This window comes from Eubalaena glacialis, chromosome 2 (genome assembly GCF_028564815.1).
Source record: "Eubalaena glacialis isolate mEubGla1 chromosome 2, mEubGla1.1.hap2.+ XY, whole genome shotgun sequence".
Lineage (NCBI taxonomy): Eukaryota > Metazoa > Chordata > Mammalia > Artiodactyla > Balaenidae > Eubalaena > Eubalaena glacialis.
The window spans coordinates 35,865,747-35,893,713 of NC_083717.1; the positions used below are offsets into that span (position 1 = coordinate 35,865,747).

The 27,967-nt window shown below is 39.0% G+C and overlaps 1 protein-coding gene across 1 annotated transcript in view; it reads right to left on the reverse strand.

Moving 5' to 3' along the window:
* Positions 1–27,967, reverse strand: part of ADAMTSL3 (ADAMTS like 3) — a 374,428-nt gene that overhangs the window by 91,296 nt on the left and 255,165 nt on the right. Inside the window, exons 17-19 of the mRNA XM_061179848.1 lie at positions 22,259–22,388; positions 2,175–2,367; positions 1,883–2,062 (exon numbers count right to left, since the gene is read on the reverse strand). Coding sequence (XP_061035831.1) covers positions 1,883–2,062; positions 2,175–2,367; positions 22,259–22,388 — 503 coding nt within the window. The remainder of the gene's footprint in view (positions 1–1,882; positions 2,063–2,174; positions 2,368–22,258; positions 22,389–27,967) is intronic.

A 27,967-nucleotide genomic window follows, 5' to 3' on the forward strand; every position in this document is an offset into this window, starting at 1 on the left:
CCTTAGGTCAGGGTGGGACTTGAGATCCTCATCTCTTACAAGTTCCCAGCTTCTAAAAAGATGCCCATTTGGCTGGTCCCTGTGTCACACTGAGTGTAGTAAGGTGACCAAGCATTCACGATGCCAAGACTTCTCTCCACAAATGTGTGGCTATCCCCTCCCTGAAGTTCTGCCCCTAACCTTATGGAGACAGTAACCGGAAGCATTTAATGAGGGTTTGGGGAAACATTTAGGTAGACCCTCAGTGACCTGGATGAGGACCATGACTTGTGGCTTGTCAGTTAAGACAGTTTATACATACTAGCACTTAATTGAGCTAGACAGTTAAAACAGGAAAAATATAAAACTGTAGAACATGCAGATAAAAGTACTGTCAATCCAACCTATGCCAGAAGGATGCTCAGGGGGATGGGAAGGGTCCACTCTGTTAGGTGTTTCCATACCTAATATCTCATGTTATCCTCAGAACAACCATTGTGTTAAAAGAAAGGAAAATGGAGGCTCACACAGGTTAAGGATATGGAACGAGGTCACTTGCAGGCATTAAAGCTTGTAGGTTCCATCATGGGTCTGTTTGGCTCAAAAGCTCTTGTTCTTGCATGAGAGACATGAGTGTACACAGTTTATACTAAACTTGGGTCACACAAACTCAGGTTTGAATCCTAGCTCTACCCTTGGGAAGGCGACTTCAGTCTGAATGTACCTCTGTTTTCTCATCTACAGAAATGGATACATCTGCTCCCAGGGCCGTCGCAGGATGAGATGGGAGTAGTATCATACAATAGGTTGCAACCATACCATCACTGAATTTAGGACTCAGGGAAATTCATAAATGTCAGTTACTGCCCTTTCTTATTTCTTGAGATTATTTCTAAGGTTAGATTGCCCCTCTGCTCCCAGAAGATATACATTTGGGGCAGTGACTGGAGATTAGAGGACCCTCATTAGGGACCTCAACTACCTGCTTCAGAATCTTTGCTAAAACCTCAGTCTACAGACAGTAAGGATGCAGCAAGACTGGAAGAAAGAGCTGGAATAAGAATAAAAGGGGCCGGAATATGAGTCCCATCAGTTCAAGGAAAGCCCTGCAAGGTATTCTGGGAAACTGAAAGTTGATTTTTCCGACCTTTAGGAGGTGACTTGATGGACGCAGTGATGGGAATACTTTGAGGTGTTAGATGGTGTGGAGATGCGAGAGTGGTACAGAGGCCGGGAATCTGGTGGGCAGTGTAATATCAAAGAGAGGACCCTTGGAATAAGGTTAAAAGTCGTGGATTCTGCTCCTACCTTGCAGCTTATTTCAGCTATTTGGGTTTAATTTTCCCCACCTGAAAAATGAGGCATTGCTACTAGACTATATTAAGTCCTGCCAGCACTAAAATGATAGTTTGGAATTCTGCTTATTGCAATTAATGTGAACTTGAGAGGGTAAATGGTAAAATCAGCAATGGTATCAACGGAATGCAGAGGAAGTAAAGGTGTGGAAAATTTTGAGAAAGTTGAAATGTCAGGGTTTAATAAATAATTCTATATAAGGAGACCTAAGGCAGAGAAGAACCAAACCGATTTTGAGTTAATCCTGGGATACAATGACTTTGGTTCTTCCAAAAGAAAGAAGTAGCCGGATTTGGTTTAGGAGAAACGTGTTGAGTACAGTTTAAGTAATATTGAGTAAAAACTGAAAACGGATCATTATGTGTAGGTCTGGACCAGGGCACTTACACAACCCAGAGAGTGAGTAAGTGCCTCCTGAAATTTTCACCCTAGACATTCCACTCACCTCAAACTAGCCCCAGCTCTCATCTCAGGGAGGAAATATCGAAAGGGTGAAAAAAGGGAGGAGCAGAAAAGAAGGGACTGTAAAATTTGCAATGGCCCTTACCTTTGACCAGTCTCCCACAGTTAGATACGGAGGACAGTCTGTTCTGGCACAGGACTTATGAGAAGATGCCTTGGGTCCTTGACACAATTCATCTGAGAGACTCAGAAAGCTGCCATCCGTTAACAGCTGCTGACAAGTGACCCTGCGATTCTGAGTTCCCCCACCACAGGTCCTAGAACACTGAGAAGACAGAAGGAGGTGAGTCAACGGGCTTGGCCCTCTTCAACTTAGTGCAATGTAGGGCTCTTACAATCATCAGCCTGGCGGCCGTGGAGTCACCAGTCTGCCATACCTGCTGCCATTCTTCAATATGCCAGCTAGGAGGGCAATCAAACTGATTGCATGCTTGTAAGGCATGGGGCTTCTCATCTTGGCATTCCTCAGGAGGGGAGGGGGATTCCCCAGGGTGCAGGCAGTACACTTCTCGGGTCTGGATTCCAACACCACAGGTAGCTGAGCAGGGTCCCCAAGAGCCCGTGTGCCACCTGTACCAAAAAGCAAGTGGGCAACGTTAACTGTCCAATGGACTCTGTGCAACAACCAGAGCATGGACAAGTTCCTCTCTGGACTTCCAGACTCTACCCGCCACATCCAGATCCTGGAGTCACAGCATCAACATAGGCAATTAAAGTACAGAAATACAATGTTTCAAGGCAAGAAGTATCAGGAAAGGGTTTAAAGATTTTACCTGTTTGGGAAAGTCCAGAGTAAAAGAGAAGCAGATTTCTCTCCATCCTAACCTACCACCCTACAGCAATAATAAAATCTTAGTTTTGTTTTGAATAGAGCCCCAAGGCAAGGGTGATTTATATAGGTGCCAAAAGAATTTTAAATGCTTAAAAGCACACTTCAGGAAAATTTCAGGGCACCTGGATTCATTATTTGGAATGTCCCTAAGAAAATTCTTTTATGTTAGGATTACAACACATATATATATATATGTATACAAAATGTGATTCCTTTCCAATAAGATCTTGGAAAAATCAGGTTTTCTCATGAAACATCTATAAAAATTAAAACCCAGGGCAGCTGCTCATGATACATATTTCCAAGTTGCCTTCAAAAAAGATTCTCTCAATTCACACTCTCACCAAAAGCAAGTGAGACGGCCTGGTTTCTTACAGCCACACCAACACTGGACAATATCATTTTAAAAAGTCTCTGCCCATCTGATGGGTGAAAAATTGTATACAATGATTATTTTAATTTGTGGATATTTAATTCTTAGTAATCATGAATTTTTAACTAGTTACTGTAAAGATATATCATGAGGAAATAATTTTTAAATGCTTAAAATGTACATTAATAAAAAAATGCTTGCTCCAGGGTAGCTTGTAACAGCAAAAAATTAATTAATTAATTAATTAAATTTTACAAAGTGGAAGGAGGCCATCTAAAGATTTAATAATAAAGGGCAAAATAAATAATTGTCTATTCATAAAGCACCATGCTAGCAGCCATTAAAAGTAAAGTAGATATATACTTACTGACATGGAAATACATTCATGTATTTTTATTAGAAAATAGGTCATAAAATAGCCATGTTATTTTATGCACTATAAACGCATGCAGAAAAAGAATATGGATAATTACACATTGAAATGTTAACAGTGATGATCTCTAAGTGATAGGATTTTTATTTTCTTTATTCTTGCTAGTATCTTTCTCATGATTTTTCTTATAATAAACATTCATTATCAGAAAAAATAAGTTAGTTCTTTGAAAAATATTAGTGTTTATCTAAAGGTGATTTTTCAGTTTTTCTGATTTCTAACTTTCTATAATAAACATGTTTTACTTATGTGACTAAGAGAAAAAATGAAGAACAGTATTAAAGACAAATAGGGCAAAAAGAGTAAAATCTTAATTTACGAAGGCAAGAGTTCACAATGATGATATAACAAATACGGAGACTGAATAACAAGCACAAATATGTATGAAATATGAGATGTTAGATAAAAGAAAAATGGAAGGATATGTAATAAAAAAATTTTTAAGCTGTGAAATACTTCTCTAAGCTCCTGGCTTATCAAAAAGATGAATTTTAATAAGAACATAGAGAACTGAATAATACATTTGAAAATTTTGATGAAATACATGTTATTAGGCAACTACAAAAAGTTCTATTCAAGAAAGGGACTAGAGCTTGCTAATTGTGTGATTGAGTGCCTACAAGTTTCTAAGAAACAAGTGAATTCCTATGTTATTTAAAATGTTCCAAAGTAAAGAAGAGGATTAAATATTTTAATGCATATTATGAAGCTCGGTAAAACCTGAGCACAAAATCTGACAAATGTATATAAAGAAAATATTTTTTATGTATGGTTATATATTCTGAATTCTAAATAAAAGAGAAATATAAATCCTAAGTAAAATGGAAGCAAGTCAATCAAAGGATTAAAATAATACACAGTACACGCTATGGACTGAATGTTTGTATCCCTTCCCAAATTCATATGTTGAATCCCTAACCTCCAATGTGATAGTGTTTGGAAATTAGGCCTTTAGGTAGAAATTAGGGTTAGAAGAGGCCATAAGGGTGGGGCCTTCCTGATGGGACTAGTGCCCTTGTAAGAAGATAAACCAGAGAGCTTGCTCTCTCTCTCTCTTTCTGCCATAAAAGGACACAGTGAGAAGGCAGCTGTCAGCAAGCTGGGAAGAGAGCTCTCATCAAACACTGAACCCTGCTGGCACCTTGATCTTAAAAGTTCTAGCCTCCAGAACTGTGAGAAAATAAACTTTTGTTGTTTAAGCCACCTAGTCTATCACATTTCTGACCACAGTGGAACTATATTAGATAATCCCCTAAATATTTAGAAATTATGCAATAACCTTTTAAATTACTCATGGGTCAAAGAAGAAATCACAATGAAAATTAGACAGTATTTTTAAATGCATGTTAAAAAATATGAAATGTCAAAATCTGTGGGATGCAGCTAAAGCCATGATTAGAAGAAAATCAATGTCTTAAATGCATATATTAAAATGAAAGAAAGGCTGAAAACAATAATCTATTTCAAGAAGTTAAAAAAACAGTATATTAGACCAAAAAAAGTAAAGGAAACAAAAAAAGAGATGAGAACAGAAATGAGTAAACTAGATAACAAAAGTTGGCTGTTCAAAATACAAATAAAATTGATAAATTTATGGTGAACTATGAAGAACAAAAAAAGAGACAGCATAAATATAAGTAATTTAAGGGGAATCTCAAAGGCATTAAAAATAATAAAAGTATAATAGGTGTAAAATGAAAAACATTATGTCAAACAAATAAATTTAAATAAATTTAAAAATTGGATTTTTTTAACTTCAGAAATTAAAAAATTCAATTAACATGCAAAAAGTGAAATGAATATATAAACTAGCATTTATATTCCTTTAGCACTTACCCTTAAATTATAGCGTCTATCACTATAAATGTTGATAACAAAGTCTAGAGTTTCTTGGTGTCTCTATTCCTTTTCTTGATCAAGATGAAAGGGCTTCTTGAACTACTCTCATCTGTTACTGTTGTCTAGAATTCTGTTTCTCCTGACTTTTCCATACTTATTTTAATCATTCCTGTTTTGTCTTATTTTTCCATGGGTTTGGTTGAGTTCATTATATTTTTTATTCTGCTTTCTCCTCTGCTATCTTTTATCCTTAGAGTTACCCTTGGAAATTTAAAGGGCCTATTTAACATCTCTAGAGTTGATCAAAATTATTTCCATCTTCACAAATAGTACAAGGGGCTTAAAGCACTTTAACTCCACAATCAACCTTTGACCCAGTTTTACTAGGCTTTGCTGTCCAATATCTATTTCAAATCCACATTCAGATATTATTATTGACTTGCACAGTCAGTGATTCTTTTTTAGATAGCTGTCTTTACAATGTACTTTGTTCAGTATTCATTCTTATATCTCAGACCGTCCCTCTGGGATCAGTTTTCTGCTTAATAAACACATTCTTTTAAAATTATCTTTAGTGAAAGTTTGCTGATAGTAAAGTCTCCTGGTTTTGCTCACCTAGAATTTCTAACATAATAGTAGTTAACATTTATCGATCACTTACCATGGGCCAAGCTCTTTTTAGAGTACTTTACATGTATTAACACACTTAATCCTCACATCACCTGTAAGGCCACGGTTTGCTGACCCCATTACAATCTGAAAATACCCTTGTTTCATCTTTGATATATTGTTCACTAAGTATGCGATTCCAGGCTGACAGTTATTTCCTCTGAGCCATCTGAAGATAATATTCCATTATTACTAATGAGAAGAATACTGTCAGTTTTTGCTGCTCTTCTTATACATCTCTTTTCTCTGATTGCTTTTGAGATATTTTCTTTGTCTTCGGAGTTCCAAGGCTTCCCAAGCATGTGTCTAGGTGTGTATTTCTTTTTTATTTTTCCTGCTTGGGATTTGTTGTAACTCCAGATTCTCAGGATTCATATTTTTCATTAACTCCAAAATATTCTCAGCCATTATCTCTTTGAATATTACCTGCTATCTTTTTGTAGCTTCATTTAGATATATACCTTCTCAATATTTCCTCTGTATTTCTTACCTCTAATGCATATTTTACATATCTCGTTTGCTCTCTGTGCTTTTTTTCCAGGTAATTTCTTCAGATCTCTCTTCTACTTCACCTGTTTGCCCCATTCCATAACTTTTAAATGTCAGTGATTTTATATTTAACCTAGATATTCTATTAGGTTGAACCATATGAAATTGCCAATATTTGACCATTTTTGACCAATGAAATTTAAGTTTTATATGGTTCAACCTAATATTTGGTTCTTTAAAAAATCTGTCCAAGTATTTTTGATAGGTTGTTCCTAGCTTAGGCTTTCATTTCCAGTTTTATACCTTTAAGTATTTTAAACAAACTTATTTTATTTTATGTATCTGATAATTCCAATTATCTGATGCTCTGTGTATCTGATTCCCCACTGATTCTCCCACGTTGTTTATTCCTGAGTTTTTTGATTTTTGATTATGAGGTCATTCCCATTAGGTCTTTGTGGGAATTTTAAATTCTAGGTGGAAGTTACATCATTCCTCTACACAGAATTTGCATTACGTCTGTCAAAACCAATGTGAATTAATTTTTCAGATCACATAGTCAGATGGATATAACCCCCCCTCCTGCATAAAGGGCTGTTGGTAGCTGTCCCCAGGGAGGTACTAACTTTTATACTGGGTTACCACTCTAGATTCATGCCTCAGCTTCGTTTTGGCTACTGAGGATTTCCCCTACTTTCTTACAAGCTTAGTTCTACATTTCAAGTTATTTTTACATATTTTACCTGGCATTTTAGGAGCTTTAACAAAAGGGCATTCAGGATATCTAGTCCATCACAAGGCTAAAAATGGACATCCACATTCATATACTTGAAAGTTTAGCAAGTTTAGCTCTAGGATGATCATGACTTTCCCTGAGTTCTCTGAAGATGTTATTCCTTTGTTTTCTGGAAACTCCACTTGTTAATAAGTTCTTGGGGTTAATATGTCTTTCATGTCTTATAGCTTTTAAGAATTTCTTGTCATCCTTGATTTTCTGCAGTCTCACTATGCCCTATCAAAGTGGGGATTTGTTTCCAATTATGTCTCTTGATACTAGAAGTATTTTTTCCTGAGTTTTAGTAAACAGTTTAATATCTTGCTTCTCTGCCATTATTTCCCTATTTCTGCACTTTCTTCTCTTTTCCCCAAATCATCAACCTTCTGTGGTTTGATTCATTTGATATCCTCAGCACTATCTTCAAGTCACCAACTCTTTCAATTGTCTATAGCTTATTCTTTTATTTCATTGACTTTTTTTCATTTCTAGGTTTTCTAATGCTTTCTTTATAATACACATCTATTCTTACCACATTCCTGCCTATTTCTATTTCAAAATTTCTAGTTCTTTACATGGATATTATTTATTAGTTATTTCTCCAAAGATCCCAATAATACTTAGTTTAAAGTATTTTTCAGATTGTTCTTATATTTTAATTTCTTCTGGAGTGAATTCATCTTTCAACTATTGAATCTGTGGACTATCTTCATAAGTATTAGATTTTTTTACATGCTTTGGAACTTCATTTTGCAGCCTCAACTGGAAGAGGGTATTCTCTCCCTCCACCTCCTTCAATCCTTTTCTCTGTCTCTTAACCCTTCCTGTCTCAGTTTTGTTTGCCTCCATCTAGCCCTCCAGGGTCTCCAGTCTAGAACGAGGTCTTATATGGACAACGTGGCACAGAAGCACTATAAGGTCACTGACGATCCAACCACCGAGCCAACAGGTAATCTGGTGGGGTATCTGGTCCCAGGGCTCTATCTGTGTCTGTCCTTCCTCTCCACAAGTGAGCAGCCTCAGATAAACAATGGCTTCAGGTTGTGATTAGCAGCAGCTTTTGTTCTTTTTTTCACAAAGAAGCAAAGAACATGGGTCCTCTCCCACGAATTAAAAGGAAGATGTTAAGTCCCTGCTATCCATAGGATTGGATATAATTGGAAGTATATAAGTTAACCTATTAATTAGCCTATTAATATCTAAATTTCCAGGAGCTTTAGAGGTGAGGGAAATCACCAATAGTAGATATATAGGTCATACTTTGATGACAATCAGACTACATGGCTAAATAATTAGAAGGCTTTTGTTGCACTATTAAAACAACTCAGCTTAACTATGTAATTTATTTGAAGTGACTTCAGGATGATCAGTCTTTCAAGAAAGTATGTAACTAGAAGAATCAATTAGTGCCATAAGGAACCAGAAGTGGAACCATTTTTATTCAAGAAATGGATAACAATTTACTAACAGACAATGAACTAAACACAGAATTTTTTTTTTAATTCAAGAACTGGGTAACAAGTCGGTACAGAAACACATTACTCTTGCCTCCTGTTTCCCTACTTCCCTGTGTTGAATCCTGTCATAGAAGAAGGCTCTTCTCGGACTAGTGGGACCATTAAGTAACCCCACATGTTTCTATGAACCGCTGGCTCTCTCTTGGAAAAAGCAAACTCCATAAATAGCAGACACTCAGCAGTTATAGGATAGACCAAGGGGAGTAACCCCATAAAAGCAAATAAACATACAACACCCCACCTTGGAGAGTTCAGGCTAATACATCAAATACATTTGCCTTTGGGTAAATAAAGATCTACTGACTGTCCAATCCAATCTCACTGGTAAGTTTCACCCTGGGGTAATATTTTACTGCTATTGCCCTTGGAGTCAGTAAATATTTGTATGGAAATATTGTGCAACACCCTGTTCCTGTTATTCCTACACCACTGGTTTCTAGAACCTAAAACATTTTTGTAAAATTACCTTTATTTTGGCATCAACCCTTTGTCTCTGCTGGTTTTTTTCCAATATGACTCTCAACCTTCAAAAAGTTTATTAAATTTGCAACTTCAAAATGAGGAATAGTATTTCTCTTCACATAAAAGCAGACCCTTAATTTTGCAAAGTGGCCAAGATATATTGTGTGTTGCCTTAGTCCTAGCTTGAAAGCTCTGTGAGCAAGATGCTGCTGAAGAAGATAATGTGCAGGATCTCTCTCTGAGGCTGAGGGAAGGAAGGGATCCTGCACATGGGCTGGTGCGTGAATAAACCAGCATGCTTCCATCGGCAGCCTTAAGGAACAGTTTATAGACTTGTTGTCAAATCTTGCCCTGATTGGTAAGCCAAGGAAGGACAGCACTGCAAAACAAACTCAACCCTGCCTTGGCCTCCTGGGCAGGTCAAGCAAAGGCTGTTATTCTTAGAACTAAAACAAACCCTGAGCATTTCAAACAACTCATGAGTAGGTATGAGGATAATTGCGAAAACACTAGGCAGAGTCCTAGAGATGTGAGTGAAAAATGCAACCTGAAAGCGTGAGTCAACAATGAAAGACTAGAGCTGAAACGGACCTTGGTGATCATAAAGTCTGACACCTTTCGTCAACATTCAGATTAAGAAACTAGGCCCAGAGAGCTAAGGAACATGTCTGAAATGCCTTGATGGAGGTAGAACTAGGGCTCTATCCCATTCCCCTGACCCATTCCCACTTCTCTCTGGACTATTAAGACTTACCCCGATCAAGTGTCTAAGGTTAGGGTCCCATTTCACATTGTTGGGCTTCATTATACCAGTGAGAAGTGAGCCACTGCTTACTTTTATGGGAGAGTATTAGCTTATTTCCTGGAGGAGGGCTCCAGGCAGAGGGCACGGTATGTGCAAAGGCCCAGAAGGCATGCATGAGCATGAACATGGGTCATAGTGAATAATTTAGTGTGGCTGCTGGGCAAGTTCCTCAGCTTGAGTGCCTGTGTGTGTGTGTGTGTGTGTGTGTGTGTGTGTGTATAGCGTGTGATGAGGTGAGAGTGGTCATGACAGGAAATGTGGTTCAAGAACCTAAAACCAGGGTAACAAAGACTTTATTTGCTGTTATGGGTTGAACTCTTTTCTTCAAAAAGATGTTGAAGTCCTAACTGCTAGTGCCTAGAAATGTGACTTTATTTGGAAATAGGGTCTTTACAGATGATCAAGTTAGGATGAGGTCGTTAGATATTGGGCCCTGATCCAATATGAGTAGTGACCTTATAAAAGGGAAATTTCGATGCAGAGACATACAGAAGGAAGAGGATATGAAAACACATGAGGAATGCCACCCACAAGCTGAGGAATGCTCAAGCTACCAGAAGTTAGGAGACAGGCAGAGAACAGGTTTTCCCTCACAGCCCTCTGAAGGAACCAACCCTGCCAAAACACCTTGTTTATGGACTTCTGGTCTCCAGATTGGTGAGACAATAAACTTCTATTTTTTAAGCCACTCAGTTTGTGGTACTTTGTTATGGCAGCCCAAGGAAACAAATACCTATGCCAAAGTAGAGAATGTGGATTTTCCACAGGTAAAGGGAAGTCATTGAAGGGTTTTTTGTGGAAGCTCACACGGTCATTCTACAATTTAGAAGGATCTTTCATAATCACATGTGTGCATATGGATCAGGGAAACACTAGAAGCAGGAGTTTATTTAGGAACTAAGAAACCGTTCAGTCAAAACATCTGAATCAAGGCAGTTAGGAATGGATAGGACCTGGGAATTAACATACTAAGACAAATATCATATGATATCACTTATATGTGGAATCTAAAATATGGCACAAATCAACATATCTATGAAACAAAAACAGACTCACAGACATAGAGAACAGACTTGTGGTTACCGAGAGGGAGGGGTTTGGGGAGGGAAGTATTGGGAGCTTGGGATTAGCAGATGCAAACTATTATATATAGGATGGATAAACAACAAGGTCCTACTGTATAGCGCAGGGGACTATATTCAATATCCTGTGATAAACCATAATGAAAAAAATATGAAAAAGAATATATATGTATGTATAACTGAGTCACTTTGCTGTACAGAAGAAATTAACACAACATTGTAAATTAACTATACTTCAATGAAATGTAAAAACAAAACAAAAACACCTCTGCAAAACCCTGAAGCACAGAGGGGCACGATTTGGGAAGCAGTATTTTTGAAGGATGCTCTGAGCATTTCTGGAACAGACAGCAGAGATGCAATGATATTCATGGCTACAAATCTAAAAGCAGAGTCAACATCTTGATGAAGAATATTTGCGGCACTATATAAACAGTAAAAAGGAAATGACAAGCTAAGGAAAAACTATTGCAGATTCACATGGAAGCAGGCTTTAAATGGGGCATACTCAAGTGGAATTGTGGCCAGTTGGGTACCTCGTTTAAGGACATTTATTAAAAATTTGTAATTGATCTCATCATCTCTATCACTGTTCTCCCCATTTCAGGGTTTGAGCAGTCTTTCAAAAATGTGACTTTATCATTTCATTGTTTAAAGCCGCCAATGGCTCCCCACTGATTCTCTGGATCACGTCTAAATGCCTACCATGGCCCTGCCATGTCTGATCTCATCTCAGGATACACTGACTTCCTTTCTGTCCAGTTTCCTGAACACACCAACTTCTTCCTTTCCTCGGTGTCTTTGCACATGCTGTTCCTTCTGCGTAGAACACACCTTCCTCTACACTTCCCCTGGCCAACTTCCACTCCGCTTTCACTTCTCAACTCACATAGAACTTCCTTAGAAAGGCTCCTCTGACCACCTGCACCTAACCCTCAGCCCCCACCAATCTATATTAGGTCCTCACGTTACTCTTGTTCCTGAGACCTTTTCTGTTTCTTTATAGCATTTATTATAATTTAAGTAATATACTTATTTATGTTTCTGTTTGTTTAACTCTTCCTTCTACCCCATTCCAAGACTCAAGTTTAAGGAACCAGTTTACAATATCACATAGAGCATGATTCCAATTTCGTGGGAAAATATGTTGAGATATTAAACTATGTTTTTCACTTCCTGTATTTCCCCTTGTCTCTTACCCCAGTTCAGATGGGTAGTCTCCATCTTACAGGGCCTCAGAGGAGGGATGGAGCAGGGGAGGAAAACAGAAACTCCGGCTTTTCCAAAAATATCTGAATCATTGGTTCCAATATTAGAATAAGAAAAAACTGAGAAACCTAAGATAAGTAATTTGGATTACTAAGGTGTTCAATACTTAACATGAGTGCTATTTCCCTAAAGATGAAAGGGAGCAGGCTTCAAGATGGCGGAAGAGTAAGACGTGGAGATCACCTTCCTCCCCACAAATACATCAGAAATACATCTACATGTGGAACAGCTCCTACAGAACACCTACAGAACGCTGGCAGAAGACCTCAGACCTCCCAAAAGGCAAGAAACTCCCCACGTTCCTGGGTAGGGCAAAAGAAAAAAGGAAAAACAGAGACAAAAGAATAGGGACGGGACCTGCACCAGTGGGAGGGAGCTGTGAAGGAGGAAAGGTTTCCACACACTAGGAAGCCCCTTCGCGGGCGGAAACCGCGGGTGGCGGAGGGGGGAAGCTTCGGAGCCACGGAGGAGAGCGCAGGCACAGGGGTGCGAAGGGCAAAGTGGAGAGATTCCTGCACAGAGGATCGGTGCTGACCGGCACTCACCAGCGCGAGAGGCTTGTCTGCTCACCCGCCGGGGCGGGTGGGGGCTGGGAGCTGAGGCTCGGGCTTCGGTCAGATCCCAGGGAGAGGACTGGGGTTGGCGGCGTGAACACAGCCTGAAGGGGCTAGTGCGCCACGGCTAGACGGGAGGGAGTCTGGGGAAAGGTCTGGAGCTGCCGAAGAGGCAAGAGACTTTTTCTTACCTTTTTGTTTCCTGGTGCGCGAGGAGAGGGGATTAAGAGCGCCACTTAAAGGAGCTCCAGAGACGGGCGCAAACCGTGGCTATCAGCGCGGACCCCAGAGACGGGCCTGAGACGCTAAGGCTGCTGCTGCCGCCACCAAGAAGCCTGTGAGCAAGCACAGCTCACTCTCCACACCGCCCCTCCCGGGAGCCTGTGCAGCCCGCCACTGCCAGGGTCCTGTGATCCAGGAACAACTTCCCCGGGAGAACACACGGCGCACCTCAAGCTAGTGCAACGTCACATGGGGCTCTGCCGCCACAGGCTCACCCCACACTCCGTACCTCTCCCTCCCCCCGGCCGGAGTGAGCCAGAGCCCCCGAATCAGCTGCTCCTTTAACCCCGTGCTGTCTGGGCCAAGAACAGACGCCCTCAGGCAACCTACACGCAGAGGCGGGTCCAAATCCAAAGCTGAACCCTGGGAGCTGTGCGAACAAAGAAGAGAAAAGAGAAATCTCTCCCAGCAGCCTCAGGAGCAGCAGATTAGATTTCCACAATCAACTTGATGTACCCTGCATCTGTGGAATACCTGAATAGACAACGAATCATCCCAAATTGAGGAGGTGGACTTTGGGAGCAACGATATATATTTTTTTCCCCCTTTTTCTCTTTTTGTGAGTGTGTATGTGTATGCTTCTGTGTGTGATTTTGTCTGTATAGCTTTGCTTTTACCATTTGTCCCAGGGTTCTGTCTGTCTGGTTTTTTTTTGTTTGTTTGTTTGTTTGTTTTTTCTTTTGGTATAGTTTTTAGTGCTTGTTATCATTGGTGGATTTGTTTTTTGGTACGGTTGCTCTCTTCTTTCTTTCTTTCTTTTTTTTAAATTACTTTTTAAATTTTTTAAAAATAATTATTTTTTATTTTAATAACTTTATTTTATTTTATTTCATTTTATTTTTATCTTTTTCTTTCTTTCTGTCTTTCTTTCTTTCTCCCTTTTATTCTGAGCCGTGTGGATGACAGGCTCTTGGTGCTCCAGCCAGGCTTCAGGGCTGTGCCTCTGAGGTGGCAGAGCCAAGTTCAGGACATTGGTCCACCAGAGACCACCCAGCTCCACATAATATCAAACAACGAAAATCTCCCAGAGATCTCCATGTCAACACCAAGACCCAGCTCCACTCAACAACAAGCAAGCTACAGTGCTGGACACCCTATGCGAAACAACTGGCAAGACAGGAACACAATGCCACCCATTAGCAGAAAGGCTGCCTAAAATCATAATAAGGTCACAGACACCCCAAAACACACCAGCAGACGTGGACCTTCCCACCAGAAAGACAAGATCCAGCCTCATCCAGCAGAACACAGGCATTAGTCCCCTCCACCAGGAAGCCTACACAACCCACGGAACCAACCTTAGCCACTGGCGGCAGACACCAAAAACAATGGGAACTACGAACCTGCAGTCTGCGAAAAGGAGACACCAAACACAGTAAGTTAAGCAAAATGAGAAGACAGAGAAACATACAGCAGATGAAGGAGCAAGGTAAAAACCCATCAGACCTAAAAAATGAAGAGGAAATAGGCAGTCCACCTGAAAAAGAATTCAGAATAATGATAGTAAACGTGATCCAAAATCTTAGAAATAGAATGGAGAAAATACAAGAAACGTTTAACAAGGACCTAGAAGAACTAAAGAGCAAACAAACAATGATGAACAACAAAGTAAATGAAATTAAAAATTCTCTAGAAGGGATCAATAGCAGAATAACTGAGGCAGAAGAATGGATAAGTGACCTGGAGGATAAAATAGTGGAAATCACTACTGCAGAGCAGAATAAAGAAAAAAGAATGAAAAGAATTGAGGACAGTCTCAGAGACCTCTGAGACAACATTAAATGCACCAACATTCGAATTATAAGGGTCCCAGAAGAAGAAGAGAAAAAGAAAGGGCCTGAGAAAATATTTGAAGAGATTCTAGTTGAAAACTTCCCTAATATGGGAAAGGAAATAGTTAATCAAGTCCAGGAAGCACAGAGAGTCCCATACAGGATAAATCCAAGGAGAAACACGCCAAGACACATATTAATCAAACTATCAAAAATTAACTACAAAGAAAAACTATTAAAAGCAGCAAGGGAAAAATAGCAAATAATATACAACAGAATCCCCATAAGGTTAACAGCTAATCTTTCAGCAGAAACTCTGAAAGCCAGAAGGGAGTGGCAGGACAGATTTAAAGTGATGAAAGGGAAAAACCTACAACCAAGATTACTCTACCCAGCGAGGATCTCATTCAGAGAAATTAAAACCTTTACAGACAAGCAAAAGCTAAGAGAATTCACCACCACCAAGCCAGCTTTACAACAAATGCTAAAGGAACTTCTCTAGGCAGGAAACACAAGAGAAGGAAAAGACCTACAATAACAAACCCAAAACAATTAAGAAAATGGTAATAGGAACATACATATCGATAATTACCTTAAATGTAAATGGATTAAATGCTCCCACCAAAAGACATAGACTGGCTGAATGGATACAAAAACAAGACCTGTATATATGCTATCTACAAGATACCCACTTCAGACCTAGGGACACATACAGACTGAAGGTGAGGGGATGGAAAAAGATATTCCATGCAAATGGAAATCAAAAGAAAACTGGAGTAGCAATTCTCATATCAGACAAAATAGACTTTAAAATAAAGACTATTACAAGAGACAGAGAAGGACACTACATAATGATCAAGGGATCAATCCAAGAAGAAGATATAACAATTGTAAATTTTTATGCACCCAACACAGGAGCACCTCAATACATAAGGGAAACACTAACAGCCATAAATGGGGAAATCGACAGTAACACAATCATAGTAGGGGACTTTAACACCCCACTTTCACCAATGGACAGATCCGCCAAAATGAAAATAAATAAGGAAACACAAGCTTTAAATGATACATTAAACAAGATGGACTTAATTGATAATTATAGGACATTCCATCCAAAAAGAACAGAATACACTTTCTTCTCAAATGCTCATGGAATATTCTCCAGGATAGATCATATCTTGGGTCACAAATCAAGCCTTGGTAAATTTATGAAAATTAAAATCGTATCAAGTATCTTTTCTGACCACAACGCTATGAGACTAGATATCAATTACAGTAAAAAATCTGTAAAAAATACAAACACATGGAGGCTAAAAATTACACTACTTAATAACCAAGAGATCACTGAAGAAATCAAAGAGGAAATCAAAAAATACCTAGAAACAAATGACAATGAAAACACGATGACCCAAAACCTATGGGATGCAGCAAAAGCAGTTCTAAGAGGGAATTTTATAGCAATACAATCCTACCTTAAGAAACAAGAAACATCTCAAACAAACAAACTAACCTTACACCTAAAGCAATTAGAGAAAGAAGAACAAAAAAACCTCAAAGTAGCAGAAGGAAAGAAATCATAAAGATCAGATCAGAAATAAATGAAAAAGAAATGAAGGAAACGATAGCAAAGATCAATAAAACTAAAAGCTGATTCTTTGAGAAGATAAACAAAACTGATAAAACCATTAGCCAGACTCATCAAGAAAAAAAGGGAGAAGACTCAAATCAACAGAATTAGAAATGAAAAAGGAGAAGTAACAACTGACACTGCAGAAATACAAAGGATCATGAGATATTGCTACAAGCAACTATATGCCAATGAAATGGACAACCTGGAAGAAATGGGCAAATTCTTAGAAATGCACAACCTTCCGAGACTGAACCAGGAAGAAATAGAAAATATGAACAGACCAAACACGAGCACTGAAATTGAAACTGTGATTAAAAATCTTCCAACAGACAAAAGCCCAGGACCAGATGGCTTCACAGGCAAATTCTATCAAACATTTAGAGAAGAGCTAACACTATCCTTCTCAACCTCTTCCAAAATATAGCAGAGGGAAGAACACTCCCAAACTCATTCTACGAGGCTACCATCACCCTGATACCAAAACCAGACAAAGATGTCACAAAGAAAGAAAACTACAGGCCAATATCACTGATGAACATAGATGCAAAAATCCTCAATAAAATACTAGCAAACAGAAACCAACAGCATATTAAAAGGATCATACACCAGGATCAAGTGGGGTGTATCCCAGGAATGCAAGGATTTTTCAATATACACAAATCAATCAATGTGATACACCATATTAACAAATTGAAGGAGAAAAACCATATGATCATCTCAATAGATGCAGAGAAAGCTTTTGACAAAATTCAACACCCATTTATGATAAAAACCCTCCAGAAAGTAGGCATTGAGGGAACTTACCTCAACAGAATAAAGGCCATATATGACAAACCCACAGCCGACATCATCCTCAATGCTGAAAACTGAAATCATTTCCACAAAGATCAGGAACAAGACAAGGTTGCCCACTCTCACCACTATTATTCAACATAGTTTTGGAAGTTTTAGCCACAGCAATCAGAGAAGAAAAAGAAATAAAAAGAATCCAAATCGGAAAAGAAGAAGTAAAGCTGTCACTGTTTGCAAATGACATGATACTATACATAGAGAATCCTAAATAAGCTACCAGAAAACTACTAGAGCTAATCAATGAATTTGGTAAAGTAGCAGGATACAAAATTAATGCACAGAAATCTTCTGCATTCCTATACACTAATGATGAAAAATCTGAAAGTGAAATTAAGAAAACTCTCCCATTTACCATTGCAACAAAAAGAATAAAATACCTAGGAATAAACCTACCTAAGGATACAAAAGACCTGTATGCAGAAAATTATAAGACACTGATGAAAGAAATTAAAGATGATACAAATAGATGGAGAGATATACCATGTTTTTGGATTGGAAGAATCAACATTGTGAAAATGACTCTACTACCCAAAGCAATCTACAGATTCAATGCATCCTTATCAAACTACCACCGGCATTTTTCACAGAACTAGAACAAAAAATTTCACAATTTGTATGAAAAAACAAAAGACCCCGAATAGCCAAAGCAATCTTTTTTTTTAAAAGTTTTAAATTAATTATTTATTTATTTTTGGCTGTGTTGGGTCTTCGTTTCTGTGCAAGGGCTTCCTCTAGCTGCGCAAGCAGGGGCCACTCTTCATCGTGGTGTGCGGGCCTTTCACTATCGCGGCCTCTCTTGTTGCAGAGCACAGGCTCCAGACGCGCAGGCTCAGTAGTTGTGGCTCACGGGCCTAGTTGCTCCGCGGCATGTGGGATCTGCCCAGACCAGGGCTCGAACCCGTGTCCCCTGCACTGGCAGGCGGATTCTCAACCACTGCGCCACCAAGGAAGCCCCAGACAAAGCAATCTTGAGAAAGAAAAACGGAGCTAAAGGAATCAGGCTCCCTGACTTCAGACTATACTACAAAGCTACAGTAATCAAGACAGTATGGCAGTGGCACAAAAACAGAAATATAGACTAATGGAACAGGATAGAAAGCCCAGAAATAAACCCACACACATATGGTCACCTTATCTTTGATAAAGGAGGCAAGAATATACAATGGAGAAAAGACAGCCTCTTCAATAAGTGGTGCTGGGAAAACTGGACAGCTACATGTAAAAGAATGAAATTTGAACACTCCCTAACACCATACACAAAAATAAACTCAAAATGGATTAAAGACCTAAATGTAAGGCCAGACACTATCAAACTCTTAGAGGAAAACATAGGCAGAACACTCTATGACATAAATCACAGCAAGATCCTTTTTGACCCACCTCCTACAGAAATGGAAATAAAAACTAAAATAAACAAATGGGGGCTTCCCTGGTGGTGCAGTGGTTGAGAATCCGCCTGCCAATGCAGGGGACACGGGTTCGAGCCCTGGTCTGGGAAGATCCCACATGCCGCGGAGCAACTGGGCCCGTGAGCCACAACTACTGAGCCTGCGCGTCTGGAGCCTGTGCTCCGCAACAAGAGAGGCCGCGATAATGAGAGGCCCGCGCACCGCGATGAAGAGTGGCCCCCGCTTGCCGCAACTGGAGAAAGCCCTCGCACAGAAACGAAGCCCCAACACAGCCAAAACTAAATATAAATAAATAAATAAATTTATTAAAAAATAAAAAAATAAACAAATGGGACCTAACGAAACTTAAACGTTTTTGCACAGCAAAGGAAACCATAAACAAGACGAGACGACAACCCTCAGAATGGGAGAAAATATTTGCAAGTGAAGCAACTGACAAAGGATTAATCTCCAAAATTCACAAGCAGCTCATGCAGCTCAATATGAAAAAGACAAACAACCCAATCCAAAAATGGGCAGAAGAGCTAAACAGATATTTCTCCAAAGAAGATATACAGATTGCCAACAAACACATGAAAGAATGCTCAACATCATTAATCATTAGACAAATGCAAATCAAAACTACAATGAGGTATCATCGCACACCGGTCAGAATGGCCATCATCAAAAAATCTACAAACAGTAAATGCTGGAGAGGGTGTGGAGAAAAGGGAACCCTCTTGCACTGTTGGTGAGAATGTAAATTGATACAGCCACTATGGAGAACAGTATGGAGGTTCCTTAAAAAACTAGAAATAGAACTACCATACCACCCAGCAATCCCACTACTGGGCATATACCCTGAGAAAACCATAATTCAAAAAGAGTCATGTACCACAATGTTCATTGCAGCTCTATTTACAATAGCCAGGACACGGAAGCAACCTAAGTGTCCATCGACAGATGAATGGATAAAGAAGATGTGGCACATATATACAATGGAATATGACTCAGCCATAAAAAGAAACGAAATTGAGTAATTTGTAGTGAGGTGGATGGACCTAGAGTCTGTCATACAGAGTGAAGTAAGTCAGAAAGAGAAAAACAAATACCGTATGCTACCACATATATATGGAATCTAAAAAAAAAAAAAAAAAGGTCACGAAGAACCTAGTGGCAAGATGGGAATAAAGACACAGACCTACTAGAGAATGGGCTTGAGGACACGGGGAGGGGGAAGGGTAAGCTGGGACAAAGTGAGAGAGTGGCATGGACATATATACACTACCAAATGTAAAATAGATAGCTAGTGGGAAGCAGCCGCATAGCACAGGGAGATCAGCTCGGTGCTTTGTGACCACCTAGAGGGGTGGGATAGGGAGGGTGGGAGGGAGGGAGACGCAAGAGGGAAGTAATATGGAGATATATTTATAACTGATTCACTTTGTTATAAAGCAGAAACTAACACACCATTGTAAAGCAATTATACTCCAATAAAGGTGTTAAAAAAAAAAAAAGATGAAAGGGATGTTCCAAATGGATATAGCCTCAGCACCACCTCCCATATGCTTGATGTTCTTGGAAAGCTCCTGACAGACTAGACAAAGTGGGCATCCTGACGCCCAGTTAGATCCTAATAGTCATACTGTATTGTCTCTTCTGCAATTTTCTGCTAGTGTTCTGGTACGGATGACTCTGGAATTCAGTAAACCTGGAGGTGGAAATGGGATGTCCAGGAAAGAAGATTTCCCTATGCTGTTTCTGGGCCTTGCTCACCAAAGTAAGTCTGTACGTCTTTACTGCCTCCTCTCAGCTGAGCACAGCAAGATGGCTCTAACACAAGTCGAGAAGTTCCCCGTATTTCCTTAGCCGACAACTTAAGTCAGAAATATGGCAATGGACCCCATCTTTATCCATTCTTCTGTTGATGGACATTTAGGTTGCTTCCATGTCCTAATGAGAACCTACTGTATAGCACAGGGAACTCTACTCAATGCTCTGTGGTGATCTAAATGGGAAGGAAAAAGGAGGGGATATATATGTATATGTATAGCTGATTCACTTTGCTGTACAGCAGAAACTAACACAACACTGTAAAGCAACTATATTCCAATAAAAATTAAAAAAAAAAAAGAAACACGGCTATATAAAACCCTGTGCCTGGCTCACTGCAGGTGTGGTCTCCCCAGGGATGAAGCACGCATTGAGCTGGCCTCTTCCCAAGACTCTGCAGGTTAGAGACCAAGACCCACAAGGAAAGGGCCCATCTGTGGGATACATAAGACTGGATCTCCAGGATGCCCTGACTTATTTGATCCTCACCCTCACCACTTTCAGACCACGAAGGCAGGAGTTTCTGCCTCATAGCCAACACATCTCATGGAATCAAAATCAGAAAGATCAAGAGAATTCCAGAAGCACAACTTATTTCCTGAATAAACATAAAAACCTATCCTTACTCCCGTATGGCATGGGACACAATAAACTTCCTCAATTACTTAGGGTCCTAGACATAACTAAACTCACCTTTAGTGAATACAGGTTCCTCATTAGATGGGTGATATAATTACTAAGAGGCAGGAAAAAGAATCTGGCAACAAGAGAGAGGAGGTGATTGGGAATGGGCTTTAAATGTTTGGTTTTAAATTTATCACAGAAGAGTGGTCAAGATTATAAAGGTAAAGGACAGAGAAGAGAAAAAAATGGGGCCTGGATTTTGGAAGGTCTTGTGTGAGAGACCAGTGATGCTGAGTTATAATCCTCTGTAGCCAGCAACACGCAGGGATAGAGGAACAGGGGGAAAACCTACCCTTCCTTCTGATAAAATTCCCCAGGATCTTAAAAGGACTTGTGAAAGGAAGCAGATTAACTTTTAAGTTCAAACTTTCAGACCAAGGAGACCAAAAATAAGTCAACCTCGCCTACTCTTTGGGGCCTGTAACATTACACCCCATCATCTGAGATCTATGGTAAATCAGTGGGAAGGTAAGAACACACTGGTGTGAGTTCTAGGTAACAAATAGGAGATCACTCAGTCATTCAACAAATATGGATTGAGCACCTACTGTGTACCAGTGCCAACTCAAACTCAGATCCTGTGCTCTTGGATGTGGCTTTAGGCAAAGAAATGTTCTTGAGGAGACAGACAGGAGACAGAACAAAACTGCTGACCCAGCAGCAGGCCAGTTCATGTTCATTCATGTGTGATGCAAACAAAAGTCAGACTAAAGGGGTTTCCTGCTGAACCTGGCAGTATCTGTGCACCTTAGCAAGAATTTGGCTGGGGCATAACTTGAACAGAGAAGGGAGAACTCCGAAGTAGGCTAGGCTGATCTACTTTGGGTGGACCCGCCAGTCTCAATGCACACAAGTGTTTCTCTGCAAGGGAGGGTGTTACCATTCAGACGGTGTGTCCTGGGAGCATGAGACAGCACATACCTGGGCGGGCAGGGTTCCGTGTTACAAGCCTGGCTCATTGCTGGAGGACGGTGGACCATATCACACAAGGAGTCGTTGACCGTCTGCTGGGTCTGGATGTGTAAGCACACTGCAATGGCTTCTTGATGGCCTGGAGGTTGGAAAGAGAAAAAGTGCAAATGACTTAAAATAACTCATTGTGGGGAAAAAAGAAAACAGGGTCTTGAGACTTCTCATGCTTAAGCTACTGCCCTTTTGACCATATTATGTGGCTGCAGGCTGAATTTCAGGATACACGTGGAGCAAACGACTTCGCATTTTGCAAAGTCTCCCAGTCTTTGATATTCTCTCCATCACCTTTTAAACTTAGTCCCTCTACCGTCCCTCCCCCAAATATACTCACTTTAAGCCATTAAGGAGCATCCCGACTCCCCATCCACCTTCAGACTGATCTGCATTCCAAATATACTCAAAGCTAGGAGTTCCCTCAAGTGAATCATCGAAGTGTTCCTTCCAAACATATACAATAATTTCCCTAAGAGGAATTTTCACATCAGCTCCTAAAGAATAACACTTTCTTTATATCATTGAATATGTGCTAAATTGGATGCATAACCCTTATTAAAATTTTCATTAGAGTTGGAGTTCCTGTTCACTAATACTATCATTAGTAATATTTCTATTACTAGCAAAAACAACAGCAATGCCTCCCATTGGGAAAATGATTTGCAGTGTATGAAGTACTTTCAAATACATTATTTGAGCCCACCATAATCTTGTGAGGTCAAAAGAATGGTATCATTATCTCCATTTTATTAATTTAATCATAAGGAAACAGTTGAGAGAGAAATGAAGACCACAAAAGAGTGGTAGATTCAACACTGAAAATCAGATTTCCTGCTTCCTAATTCAGTGGTCTTTCTTTTGTACCCGAGGGATTCCAAAATGCAATACAGCCAACCAGCTTCCCTGTTCAAATATGAACTTTCACAGGCACATTTTTCCTTTGAGGCTAGACAGGTCTGTCTGACCCCAAAGCCCATGTCTCAACCACTCTTCTTTTTTTGTTGAGACAAAAAAAAAAAATTATTGGAAAATCAGAACTGAACAAAATATAAATGAAACTTTTGATGAAAAAAATCAAATGAAAATTGTAATAGCGACTGACTATGCTATTTGAAATACGCAAATGTATTCAGTTTCATGCAAAAATGTGTGTTCCATTATGTTATAAGATTGTGGTTCTTTTTCCAAATGCCATGTTTCAATTCAACCATTTTACAATATTTCGCAGAATGCAGTACAGGCCAAAAGTATGTATAAAATATGTATTTGAGATGTTCAGTTCTTTTCACTAAATTTTCTTTTGCTTTCTTCAGTTGTAATCTTATGCTCCTGTCCATGGCAGGATGCAGTCTTAAATCTCCATGCATCTTCCATGAACCTTTTTCTTTTTTTAAATAAACACTGGCTAACCTGAAATACAAGGAGACACTCCTACAACATCACACCTTGGGTTCTCACCAGCAAATGTCAAACTTTCTTAGTGATTTTACAGGGACATAGATGTTCATTTTCTAGCAGGTTTCATTTCTTTTTAATCTGAGAAAAATTCAGTTATCTTTCACATATATTTTAATTTGTAATCAAAATTATTTAGAAACTACACTTAGAGACTATTCTGGAACGTTTTCTGGAGATTGAGGGGGTGAGTCTGAAAGCACCAAAGTTATCTCATTTTAACCATTTTGATGGAATTTCACAACATTTGTGACAAATCTTTGGGTCTTAAAGCAACTTTACTCAAAAAAATATAAAAGTTTAATAGGCGATTTAGGATACTTATTGAGGTAGAATGCCTTTTCCAAAGACGGCCACGAGAATATCTCCCTTCCCACGTACTGGACCTACAACATGACTTCACCACTTCTCACTTCAAGAGGTTTGAGCAAACCTTTATCCTCAAAAGTAAAAATTATAAAAATAAGTTTACTTCATCTTATACTTAAAATGTGGATAGTAATCACAAATATGCATTTAGAAGTCATAAAATAAATCAAGTGTTGAAATTTCGATGTAATTTTTCTAATAAATTCCTTTGGTAGCATGAGGCAACATCCTTCACTTCACATTTGACTTCTACAGTGTCATAGTAAGAAGGTTGTTTTTCTTTGGCAAAAAAATATCCAAAGCCTACATCAAGAAATGAATTCATAATTAAAGGGTAAAAACACAGACTCTATGAGGGGAAGCAGAGCCAATAAATGAGCTAATACATTCCCTTTTGTTGGTTTAAGGTTAGTTTGAGTTGGATTTCTTGCAAACAAATCTTGACAAATTCAACATGCCAAGTAACGTCACACACACACACACACACACACACACACACACCCAGTAAGAAATACCTGGAGCAATAAAAAAATCTATAGTCAGAACCTTTAAGATGACACCCACTATTTAACATATCAAATTATTTTTCAAAGTGGGAAAATGATTTGAATAAGAAAATTATGTTGATAAAATAACCAAATAGCCTTGGCCCTTAGAAACAGATGTAATATGCTCTTTTTAAGCACCAGTGGAACATTAACAAAAATTGATCCTATATGAGTCTATAAAGAAAACTGCACTAAATTCCAAAAGCCAGAAATTATGCAAGTAACATTCTTGACCATAATAGAGTCCAACTATAAATGAATAATAAACTATTAACCCACCCCCCAATCCAAACATTAGAATTTTTTAAAAGTCATTGCCTATAAAACTCCTAGGTCAAAAAGAGTGACTAGGTTACACATTATTTGTGACAAGAAAAAAGAGAAGAGGAAGCCTTAAAGCAACTTGAGACTAGATGAGCATCTCTTGATGATGGTTTTAATATCATGAAATAGATGACTTTTTTCCAAGAAGATCTAAATTATGAAATTCACTTTAAAATTAAGACCTTGTATATAACAATAAGCAGGGGGGAAACTTGAAAATGATGTTAAAGATCCAGCCACAATGCTCCCCCCTCAATCCTGCCCCCAAGAGGGAAAAGCAAGAACTGAATTTAGACAGTTGTAGGAACAAATTCTTTCAAACTTTTTAAACAGATAGCATCTATGATATGAACTATTTAAAATTATTGAAAGGTATGGAAAACTCCAATTCATCTCACAAAACTAGTACAAACCTGATGACAAAAATCTATAAAAGAAAAAAAACCAGATCTACTTCATATAGTGTTGCCTTATACAATGCTATATGATAGATGAAAGCCTAGGGCCATATTGAAATGAACAGTTAGCATAGGTTTTTCCCTCTGCTGATTAGCCAGTATGATAGAATAAATACTACTATGAACTCCCAGGTAATGAAAAAAAGTAGAACCATAATATGGTATGGACCCAGATGAGTGCCATTTTGGTATGAAAATGCAAGTTTTATAGCACTCCAAATAGGTGAGTTCTTTTTAGGAGCCAGATGAGGAGACAGCTGGTAAAAATTAAGGACGGTTGAAAGCCATTTGGCCTTATGAAGGGCATCATAAACATCACTGGAGCCTGAAAGGAAGTGACCAATTATATCAAGAGTAGCTGGAAGAAACTACAGCTAGAGGCCTGTTATGATTTGAAGGGATTTGAAGAGAACAAAACAGCTATTGCTGATGTAACATGTCGGGAACACATCTCCATGGGAAGTATGCTAAAATGAGCCCATAGTGGGCCAAATCAGCTTGCAGTCCTACTTTCCCATTTGCAGGAAGGCAATCTTGTACTCCACCATGCTCAATATATGATACCTACGTGCATCAATATCATTCATACATGCATGGAAAACCCTAAATTAAATACTAGCACATTGTAATCAAGTCAAAAGTATCATAAAAGAATACTACATGTGACCTCAAACAACTGGGCATTCACATACAAAATCACTCACACACAAATATTCACACACACTCAAACAGAAACAACCAGATAGGAACTTCCTGCGATCAAGCAGATAAACCCACCTACCCTCACATCCATCCTCGCCTTTCCCTTGCCAGTTTCCATTCGGAGCTGCTCCTCCAACTATTTAAGACTGAGCTCCACAACCAGGCTTTGAATTTCACTCCCTTGCATCTTAGGACATTTGTTGATACTTCGCCTTTTGCTTTCATTCTGAACTTTCTCCTTGCCTTTTTTTTTGTGTGTGTATTTTTATTTTATTTTTAACATCTTTATTGGAGTATAATTGCTTTACAATGTTGTGTTAGTTTCTGCCGTATAACAAAGTGAATCAGCTATATGTATACATATATCCCCATATCCCCTCCCTCTTGCGTCTCCCTCCCACCCTCCCTATCCCACTCCTCTAGGTGGTCACAAAGCACTGAGCTGATCTCCCTGTGCTATGCGGCTGCTTCTCACTATCTATGTTACATTTGGTAGTGTGTATATGTCCATGCCACTCTCTCACTTAGTCCCAGCTTACCCTTCCCCCTCCCCGCGTCCTCAAGTCCATTTTCTATGTCTGTGTCTATATTCCTGTCCGGCTCCTGGGTTCTTCAGATCCATTTTTTTTTTTTTTTTTTTAGATTCCATATATCTGTGTTAGCATACAGTGTTTGTTTTTCTCTTTCTGACTTACTTCACTCTGTATGACAGACTCTAGGTCCATCCACCTCACTACAAATAACTCAATTTTGTTTCTTTTTATGGCTGAGTAATATTCCATTGTACATATGTGCCACATTTTCTTTATCCATTCATCTGTCGATGGACACTTAGGTTGCTTCCATGTCCTGGCTATTGTAAATAGAGCTGCAGTGAACACTGTGGTACATGACTCTTTTTGAACTATGGTTTTATCAGGGTATACGCCCAGTAGTGGGATTGCTGGATTGTATGGTAGTTCTATTTTTAGTTTTTTAAGGAACGTCCATACTGTTCTCCATAGTGGCTGTATCAATTTACATTCCCACCAAGAGTACAAGAGGGTTCCCTTTTCTCCACACCCTCTCCAGCATTTATTGTTTGTAGATTTTTTGGTGATGGCCATTCTGGCCAATGTGAGGTGACACATTGTAGTTTTGATTTGCATTTCTCTAATGATTAGTGATGTTGAGCATCCTTTCATGTGTTTGTTGGCAATCTGTATATCTGCTTTGGAGAAATGTCTATTTAGGTCTTCTGCCCATTTTTGGATTGGGTTGTTTGTTTTTTGGATATTGAGCTGCATGAGCTGCTTGCATATTTTGGAGATTAATCCTTTCTCAGTTGCTTCATTTGCAAATATTTTCTCCCATTCTGAGGGTTGTCTTTTCGTCTTGTTTATGGTTTCCTCTGCTATGCAAAAGCTTTTAAGTTTCATTAGGTCACATTTGTTTATTTTTGTTTTTATTCCCACTGCTCTAGGAGGTGAGTCAAAAAGGATCATGCTGTGATTTATGTCCTAGACTGTTCTGCCTATGTTTTCCTCTAAGAGTTTTATAGTGTCTGGCCTTACACTTAGGTCTTTAATCCATTTTGAGTTTATTTTTGTGTATGGTGTTAGGGAGTGTTCAAATTTCATTCTTTTACATGTAGCTGTCCAGTTTTTCCAGCACCACTTATTGAAGAGGCTGTCTTTTCTCCATTGCATATTCTTGCCTCCTTTATCAAAGATAAGGTGACCATACACGCGTGAGTTTATCTTTGTGCTTTCTATCCTGTTCCACTGATCCATATTCTGTTTTTGTGCCAGTACCATACTGTCTTGATT